Source organism: Sardina pilchardus, chromosome 13 (assembly GCF_963854185.1).
Source record: "Sardina pilchardus chromosome 13, fSarPil1.1, whole genome shotgun sequence".
Classification (NCBI taxonomy): domain Eukaryota; kingdom Metazoa; phylum Chordata; class Actinopteri; order Clupeiformes; family Clupeidae; genus Sardina; species Sardina pilchardus.
Window position 1 is genome coordinate 5,226,950 of NC_085006.1, and position 9,889 is coordinate 5,236,838.

The following is a 9,889-nucleotide window of genomic DNA, read 5'->3' on the forward strand; positions in this document are numbered from 1 at the left end:
AGCATTTCACTTTTAAAGGTGTTCTAAGTGATGTATCTAAGTGAAAACAAAAAAAGTAAAAACATACAGCATACATCACCTCACCATCCACTAGATGCCCATGTCCTGAATACACTGTAAAAAAAAACTGTGGTCCTTGTTGATAGTTCAAAATAAAGCAACAAGAATAACCTGGTCCAACCTGGACCATAAGAACAATCTGTTCCACCGATTCATTGATGAGATGAGCGTTTAGGAGAGTTTCAATTGCACGGGAGGAAGGGGCAGGTTGTAGCAAGCTTAGCTCTCTGTTTTGTTTGAACGTCAAATAGAAGTGACATTACCCAACATCACTTAGAGCACCTTTAACACTGAGCTTGTTCTTCACTTTCATTTTCCAATGATTTTCTCTGATAAAAGAACTCCAACCCAAATATGTCTCCAAAAAAGGTGATAGCCGGTATGGCAGCTCATTGACTGTTGGTAGGGGATGTAGGGGAGGGTAGGGTTTTTTCTTTTAACTTAAAGCTACATTGTGTATTTCTTTGGTTCATTCTTGGGGGAAATTCTCCCATCTAGCGGTGAGATGGTATATTGCAACATAAGTCAACTATGTAGTCCTAAATGCATGATCACAAAATAATCTGTACCGTTACAAAGATACAGGTGATGGACCAACTTACCCGCAGGCTCCTTTTACCCTTACGCTTCTCCACATGTATATTGTCATTGATTCTCAATTGACTCAAAGCTTTTTGTGTTTGTACAGTAGTACATATTGAAGATGGTTTTTGAATATGAATTCATTTAAAAATAAGACAATAAAACAATTTTGAGTCGTTTCTGCCTTTATATACAGTATGTTTTATTTGAATTTGACTTGTAAATGAGGTACAGTCCACATGCTCAGATGTGTAAACTTATCAGGTGTGTAAGAATACAGTATATAACTGTTAAAATAAAAACAACAACCCTCAGGACAAAATATACTTGTATACTTTTGTCAATGACAGTAAGAAGTAATAGTTTACCTATTGTATTTCTTACTTTTTTCCAGGCTGAATTTAAACTCTCCATTATTCGGTATAATCATTTGTTCATGATGCTCAAATTAATAATGGCAACAAAATGCAGCCACCATGACCTTTTCTCATTGTGACAGGCCCTGTGGACACACTTTTGTTGTTGATATCGTGTACTACATTAAGTAGACATAAACGATCTGCCCCTTTCAACTATTGAGAATATATCCATGTTGTATTCCAAAGCACCAAACAAAATGGAAACATGTACATCAGGCATGTCCTTATAGCCTAATATATCACAGACGGAGGGCTGGTATGGGGGGAAAACATAATATCTCTTCAATGTTATTGTTGTACAGTATATTGATCTGCAATGTTTACAAAGCCTATATAAGATATAGTAACAAATAAAGAGACGTTTGGGGATTTGCACAAATGTGTCATGATCTCCATGTGGATTTTTACAGTTTGAAGCACTGTTTTGGGCTCGCTAAGGTGCTACATTTCCAAATAAGGACACCGTTACCACACTGTTGATTGTCATTTGCCTAAAGATTGGAAAATCTTGATGCATTTTTAAACACATGACACATGGTCTGCACACATTTAAGCCATTTTTTTTATTTTTTCATCATATGCTGTCTGCTGTTTTTCTCAGGCTTAAGCAATATGATGTAGCATTTTGGGATAAAAATACAAAATAGAAGGCCAAAAGTAGAAGCTAAAATGGCAAAGACATGAACAGCCACCATGTACTTTCCTGACGTGCTAACATACACAGGAATAAAGGTAATCCATACCGCAAAAAAAATGAGCATACTGAAAGTGATGAACTTGGCTTCATTGAAATTATCGGGGAGTTTCCTAGCCAAAAAAGCCATTAAAAAGCACATGCAGGCCAGAAGTCCGATGTAGCCCAGCACACACCAAAAGCCCACTTCAGACCCTACGACACACTCCAGGATGATCTTGGCACTCAGGAACCGAGTATTATGGGCTGCATAAGGGGGCCGAGTAGTGAGCCAGATAATGCATATGAGGACCTGTATGGAAGTGCATACTATAACACTAGCTCTCTGTTTGGCTGGACCAAACCACTTCATGACATCACTTCCCGGATGGGTGGCCCTGAACGCCATCATTACTACAACTGTTTTGGCAAGAATGCAGGAGATACAGAGAGCGAAGCTGATGCCAAATGCGGTGTATCGGATCTGGCAGAACCAATCAGTGGGCTCCCCAATGAAAGTCAGGCCAATCAGAAAACAAGCACAGAGAAAGAGTAGCAATAAGAAGCTGAGTTCCATGTTGTTTGCTCGAACCATGGGTGTTTTTCTGTAAATAACAAACACTCCCAAAACAGCTACTGTAGCAAAGGCTCCAAAGGCAGAGACTACCCAGAGGACTATCCCCATGGTTTCATGATAAGATAGAAATTCTATTGTTTTTGGAATACAGTGATTCTGAGCTTGGTTTGGCCATGTGTCCTCTGAACATGTCAAACAATTCACTGAATCTAAAAGAAAGGGTGAAGGGAAGACGTACAATATTTAGAAATATCTTACAAATATAAATGTATGTAAAGAAAATTGTTTTGGTTGAAAATAGAAATTTTCTGCATTCAAACATACCTGTTTCATTACTAATCTCCCCCTCAGCGCAGGGAATGCAGTCGAAACAGCAAGTGGGCTGTCCTTTCCTGATTGCTTTCCTAAAACCTGGCTGACAGCTTTCACTACATATTGACACTGGTGTCTATCAGTGAGAGTGAAGTAGTGGAAGATAGAGAAGCTATTCAGACAAATGCAAGCATGTGTGTATTTTAACAGATAAATTCATAGTATACTGGTTCAGCTATGATAAGCATGAATCACATTCAAGTAAATTAAACCCTGCTTTAATGATAGTACAGTTAATTCTTCAGACAAAACTGTTACTACTTCAACAAGCAATATAATCTCATATCATTATTGCACCACTAAAAATACTGATGATGGCCTGCATTTTCAGAATGAGACACATGGAAGTTTGAACACTACATAACAATACATGATCATTATTTGCCATGTTAAACATTTTGATACTGGGGATAGCTGACAAACCTGGAAGCCTTTGTGCCATTGCATTGCAGACTCGTTTATGATAAGGCCCTTTTCACCAGCTAAAGAGTCATCATAATATCCTACTTTCACCAGGTGCAATAAACCATCCTGCCCCTTTTGCCAGTTCATAAGGTCATATGTAGCAATTGGATCTCCATTGGCATCAAATCTCACTTCCTCACCCAATGTTGTGAATGTTGTTTGTTTCATGTAGTGAAGGAGCTTGAGGGGGCAAATACAGATGAGACAGGAATGATAAAGTGATGTGATCATAAATATGAACCAGCACAGTATGTCAGTCATGTACAAAATAGGTGCTTAGATTTATTTATTTATCCATATCCACATTTATTACTGTAATGTACAGTAGTCCATCAATGCAGGTTGCTCATTTGTTTACCTAAAAATATGCACTGCTCACCTGCCATGGTACAACAGGCGACAAGCTTCCACAGGTCCCATTGGAAAAGGGGCCTTTCCCAGGAACACAGAGGCTCATATTATGCAGTGCATGGGCTATGAGATACACAGCCTTATAGACATTATAGGAGACCCTGAGCTGGGACACGTCTGTATAGGCAGAGTACACCTCATTCAGTTCCTCATGTCCACTGCAAGGCCCTCTGCTACTAGCCCCTTCTCCATGTGTGTGAGTATTTACTGAGCCATTGAGCTTGCAGTTGAAGGTCTCCTCCCAGAACTCTGCCGTAAAATGTGAAGTCAGTGCTTGGGAGGGTTGCAGGCTGCTGAGATACATGCCTAGATCTGGAATGTCCCCTCTGCGTATTGCAAACCCCAAAGTCCCCACCAGCAGATCCTCAAAATCAGTCCACAGTGACTGTGCTGTGGACCAGGCCTCGCTGGCAATCCAAAGCAGATCTGTGACATTCTGTCGTCTACACTCTGTCAGAATCGTACGCATCTCTGAGTCCCCGGCTACACTCAGCACAACTTTAGCTGAGGACATCTTCATAAGCCTCACCAGATCCGCAACAGCGTCTTTGATTGGTGGCAAAGACAGAAAATGAACATAGGCCGCACAAACATGATACCTAGCTGCTTCTTGGAGAAAGAGCTGTATGAAAAAGCGGGCGTAGTCCGACTCCACGCCAATCACTCCCACCCAGGTCCAGCTGAAATGACTGACCAGTTTGGCCAGAGCCTTTGTCTGGAATGCATCACTTGGCATTGTCCGCATGAAAGCAGGATACTCTTTTTGGTCACTCAGACAACTGCATGATGCAAAGTAGCTCACCTGATATAAAAAAAAACAAATACAATGTGTGCAAAGAAATACAAAAAATAAGATAAGAGAAACATAGATTTGACATAACTGAACATGCGATAGCCTTGTTGAGAAAAATAAACAAATCATGTAACAATTTCACAAACACATCTCACCAAGGGAACGTGAAAAGAGCCTAAAGTTCGTAATACAGCCATTGATACTCCAGAGCCTGCATCTCCAACAATTGCAGGTGAAACCTTCCTGTGAAGGTCCATGCATGTAGAACCACTGCCCTTGTCGGGTTGCCCATTCACAAGGAGAAGAGTATTTTTCATGGAAACTGGAATATCATCACAGCTGTCTCTTATGTGATAGCCCAGTTTCAGGTGAGGTAGGAGGTCCTGTTTCTGGTTTATCTCCTCCACCGCAAAGCTCATTGTACGCATCCAGCGCAGAGCTCTGGAGCTAAAGCTAGAACAAATACAAATACAACGTTTTAGTCATTTTTAGGACATCAAATAATTCACTATGTGAAAATGGTGAAAAAAATCAGCCGTAACTCACAACTCATATCCAGATGGTACAGGCTTTTTGACAAATGACTGCACAAAGGACTCAGCATGGTAATGCAATGGGAACAAGCCTCCGAGAACAACATCCCCATCCAGATAAAAACTGTTGGTTTCCTCTGAACCTATGAAAGTGCACTTCTTACTCATTAGAAGTTGAAAATGTATACACATAAAAACAAACCATATTGACAAATGTTTATTGGAAATATATGCCATTGCTCACACATTTCACAGACATGTGAAGGACTTTATATAGAGATCTAGAATTAGGGGGCTGGCATAAAGATGAGCTACCCCATTGTCACTTAGGAAAAAAAACACCAATGGCAGAACATCATGCATCCAATCCATGCAAGACACATCAACTAAACTGAACATGACAAGCCAGGCAAAATAAAATAATATATATTCTGTCAAATAAAAAATGTCCTCAAATCATAACAATATGATTTGTGATTTGATGAAATATAGATTAGACTAGATATAGATTAGATTAGATTCAACTTTATTTCCTCAAATCATAAATAAAAACATATTTTTTGTTACATGATTTTCCACTAGCAGTAGATAAGGACATTTTCTGGACATGCCATGCACATTCAGCAACTGTAGGTGGCAGTGAACTCTCAGGTTGAGAGCTCATTTTACTGAAGAGTCATGTCCAGTTATCAGTGATGGTCCAGTCATCAGTGATGACAAGGGATGGCCTCCCTCTTTCCTTTTATTTCTCTCTCACTCACTTGTACTGACAACCACATACAGACACACATTGTGTGGGCATTGTATGTAGGGGCCTACTGGTTAGGGCTTCGGGGTTGTAACTTGAGGTTTGCCGGTTCAATCCCCGACCAGTCCACGGGCCACGGCTGAAGTGCCCTTGAGCAAGGCACCTAACCCCTCACTGCTCCCCGCGCGCCTCTGGTTGGGCAGGCAGCTCACTGCTCTCGGTTGTGTGATTCACCTCACTGTGTGCTGTATGTTCACTAATTCGGTTAAATTGGGTTAAATGCAGAGAACTGAATTTCCCTCACGGGATCAAAAAAGTATATATTCTATTCTATTCTACTCTATTAACACAACTTTGTCTTGTTCTTTGTTTGCAACAAACACACATCATGATATTTTATCAAGTCAAATAAATGATCCTTTCTTATATGAAATTCAAAAATATGATTTGTTGTACTTATAAACAATAGGTTATCAAAATGTAATTCATATGTTGTGTCATTACACAAATATTTGGCATGTGTGAAACGTTTATTAATATGGTGTGCGATATGGTGTGTAGGACATTAGCCCTATTACTAGTGTTTGGGGTACGTTGCCTGGTAAACTTGATTGAAATCAATGTTAGGGGGAAACAATACTCTACTGTATAACTATAAGAATAAACCTTTTGTGTAATCCACGGAGAAATCATGATGCAGAGGAGGCTGGCCAATAAAAGCCAAACCACTTCCTTAATCCTGCCTGTCTGGGAAAGGAGTGTGGACATGACACCTCTCCTTCTGTGTGTCCTGTTGTGTCAGGCAGCCTTATCGACAGCAACCACATGCACTCTTCAAGGGGGGTTTGAGCTGCCTGGATTCACGTCTGATGGATCCTTCACTATTGGAGGAATTTTCCCCATGCATTACAGAGTGGAACTTCCGCACACAGACTTTAAAATACCACCTGTTTCTGCCCAGTGCAGAGGGTGAGCGTAGTGTTGAATGAAACCACTTCGCTCTTTTTATGTCAAATGTGATTGTGTTGTGTGCATTTTATGTCTAGAATTCTACAAACCATAATTATTTTTGCTTAGTTTAGTTAGTTAAGTGAATTATTGTTACCACAGTTATGTTATATTCTCTGCACTGTAGAAAAAGTGAATGTTTATTTTTCACTTTTCTCTGTATGCAGGTTTGACCCACGTGCCTTCCGCTGGGCCTTAACCATGAGGCTGGCTGTGGAGGAGATCAACAACAGCAAAGATTTACTACCCAACCACACACTGGGCTATAAGATCTTTGACTCCTGTGCCACGCCAGTGACAGCACAGAGAGCTGTTCTTGCAGTGCTGAATGGAGAAGACAGTAGAGAGAATACAATGTGTTCTGGTACCAGTCCTCTTCTAGCTATAATTGGGGAATCTGGGTCATCACAGTCCATTGTAGTGTCCAGAACACTTCAACCTTTCAGAATTCCAATGGTAAAAATATGCAATGTGCACTCTGCATGTTTCAAAGACACACATGACTACTCGTAATTTTATGATGTAATGAAACTGAAAATGAACTTCTGTATTCTCTGTATTCCTGATTTTGTTTTTAGATCAGTTATTTTTCGACTTGCTCTTGTCTGAGTGATAGGACACAGTTCCCCACATTTTTTAGAGTTGTGCCAAGTGACGATTACCAGGTAAAAGCTGTTGCTCAGCTTCTGAAATACTTTGGTTGGACATGGATCGGTGTGGTGACAGAGGATCATGATTATGGCAGATTTGCGTTGCAAGGCTTAAAAAAGGAAATAGAAAATACTGACATCTGTCTGGCCTACCATGAAATGATCCCCAAAGACTACACCACAGAGAGAGTTCTTGAAATACTTGAGGTGATGAGAAGTTCCACTGCTCGAGTAGTGATAGTGTTCTCAGGTGAGGGGGAATTTTATCCTTTTCTGAAAGAGTTCAGGAAACAGAACATCACAGGGATCCAGTGGATTGCAAGTGAGGCGTGGGTCTCTGCCTCTGTGCTGGCTGAGACGTATCCTTTCTTGGATGGCACTATTGGTTTTGCTGTCCGCAAGGGTCATGTCCCAGATCTGAGAGATTACCTGATGACAGTGGATCCATGGCGTTACCCCTCTAATGCCCTTATACAGGAGCTATGGGAGACTCTCTATGGCTGTTCTCCTAATAACACAGCTGGAAATACCCAGTTGCCACCCTGTACAGGGCATGAGATTATTAAGGAGCAGCACTCTGCCTACATGAACACCACAAGCCCTCGTGTTGCATATAATGTGTACAAAGGTGTATACGCTATTGCTCAATCCCTACACAACCTTATACAATGCACTCCAGGCCATGGCCCATTCTTCAATGCATCATGTGCTGATATCAATAACATCCATCCATGGCAGGTATAAAAAAAACAATGCGAAAATATGTTTATTTTGTTTCTATGCATCAGACTGTAGCGAGATTTATGATTTGAAAATGCAGTGAATAGTGTCAATTCATATTTGTATGTAATTGTAGCTTCAGCACTATCTTCAAGAAGTCTCTTTCTTCATCTCTGAAGAAAAAGTAAACTTTGATATGAAAGGGGATTCTATTCCATCATATGATCTCATAAACTGGCAGAGGGATGCGAATGGAGAGATTCAGTTTGTGTCAGTGGGTCTGTATGATGGAGCAAAGGGTGCTGGGAATGAGCTCATTATTGATAAGGAGACAATCAAGTGGACAGGACAACGCAAAGAGGCAAGATGCATCTTTTTGGAATTAAAATGTCATCTTTTGAAGTACTGTAGACAGCACTTGCAGTAAGTGAACCCCTAGTTGTACTTTACTTTAATAGCAAACAAAAGGCTTTACTCCGGGTATACATAATAATCTTACGATATCTTATTTTTTGTATATATTATGATAGTGTCAGACGCTCATAAAAACAAAATTAAGAAAAGTAAGTGCTTTAAAATACTGTAATGACATAAGTGAACAGGATACAGACATTTGCAGTGTTGGGTTGACATAGGTATGATTCCCTGTGCTCTGTGGTTAACAGGTGCTGGTGTCTGTGTGTAGCGACAGCTGCCCTCCAGGATCCCGGAAGGCTGTCCGTCCTGGGGAGCCTCTATGCTGCTTTGACTGTGTACCATGTGACAGTGGCAAGATTAGCAATGAGACAGGTGAGGCCCACGCCATGAAATATTATACTATTATACTCCTGAACAACCAATAAATAAATTAATATTAAAGGAGTCAATAAATTAATATTATGTTCTCCCTAAAGATTCAATAGACTGCATGTCCTGTCCTGAAGACTTTTGGTCAGATGCTGAGGGAACCCACTGCATACCCAAAGTTGTTGAGTTTCTTTCCCATGATGCAATGGGAGTGACTTTGACAGTGATAGCAGTCGTAGGTGCCTGTCTCACGATTTCTGTTCTAGCAGTATTCCTCTATCACAGAAATACTCCCATTGTCCGTGTGAACAACTCCGAACTGAGTTTCTTCATCCTATTGTCTCTTACTCTGTGTTTCCTGTGTGCACTGGTGTTTATCGGAGAGCCTACAGACTGGTCCTGCATGCTGCGCCACACTGCCTTCAGCATCACATTCTCCCTATGTATCTCATGCATCCTGGGCAAGACCTTAGTAGTCCTTGCTGCTTTCACAGCCACTCGGCCTGGTAACAACATAATGAAGTGGCTGGGGCCGAGGCAACAGAGAGTCATCATCTTCTCCTGTACTCTGGTTCAGGTGATAATCTGTGCTGCCTGGCTTATTGCTGCTCCCCCTTTTCCCTCGAGAAACACTCAGTACCAGCGCTCCAAAATTATCCTGGAGTGTAGCGTGGGCTCTGATTTGGCTTTCTGGTGTGTTCTGGGGTATATTGGACTACTGGCCTGTCTGTGTTTTGTGCTGGCCTTCTTGGCCCGGAAGCTCCCTGGAAACTTTAATGAGGCAAAGTTCATCACTTTTAGCATGCTGATTTTCTGTGCTGTTTGGTTAGCCTTTGTCCCAGCCTATGTTAGCTCACCTGGAAAGTTCACTGTCGCTGTGGAGATTTTTGCCATTTTGGCATCCAGTTTTGGCCTACTACTGTGCTTATTTGCACCAAAGTGTTACATTATCTTGGTAAAACCAGAGAAGAACACTAAGAATCACTTGATGGGGAAAGAAAAGTAACAAAAGAAACTAGAAAATGATGAGTAACTGATGAGTAAATTAGTAAATTATGAAACTATGAGTAACTGAAGAAATCAAGTAAGAAT

The 9,889-nt window shown here is 40.9% G+C and overlaps 2 protein-coding genes across 2 annotated transcripts; one reads left to right on the forward strand and one right to left on the reverse strand.

Annotated features, from left to right (window-relative positions):
• Positions 1-1,624: 1,624 nt before the first annotated feature.
• On the reverse strand, positions 1,625-4,780 carry LOC134099026 (extracellular calcium-sensing receptor-like). Its single transcript, XM_062551699.1, has 5 exons — positions 4,508-4,780; positions 3,528-4,361; positions 3,107-3,328; positions 2,636-2,759; positions 1,625-2,520 (listed from the first exon to the last, which is right to left on the reverse strand). Exons 1-5 carry the CDS (start codon positions 4,778-4,780, stop codon positions 1,625-1,627), a joined length of 2,349 nt encoding a protein of 782 aa, XP_062407683.1.
• Positions 3,270-9,803, forward strand: LOC134099030 (extracellular calcium-sensing receptor-like). The gene is made up of 8 exons (XM_062551704.1): positions 3,270-3,293; positions 6,436-6,602; positions 6,809-7,097; positions 7,220-7,742; positions 7,812-8,029; positions 8,148-8,349; positions 8,678-8,800; positions 8,905-9,803. Exons 2-8 carry the CDS (start codon positions 6,535-6,537, stop codon positions 9,801-9,803), a joined length of 2,322 nt encoding a protein of 773 aa, XP_062407688.1. The 5' UTR covers positions 3,270-3,293; positions 6,436-6,534.
• Positions 9,804-9,889: the final 86 nt, after the last annotated feature.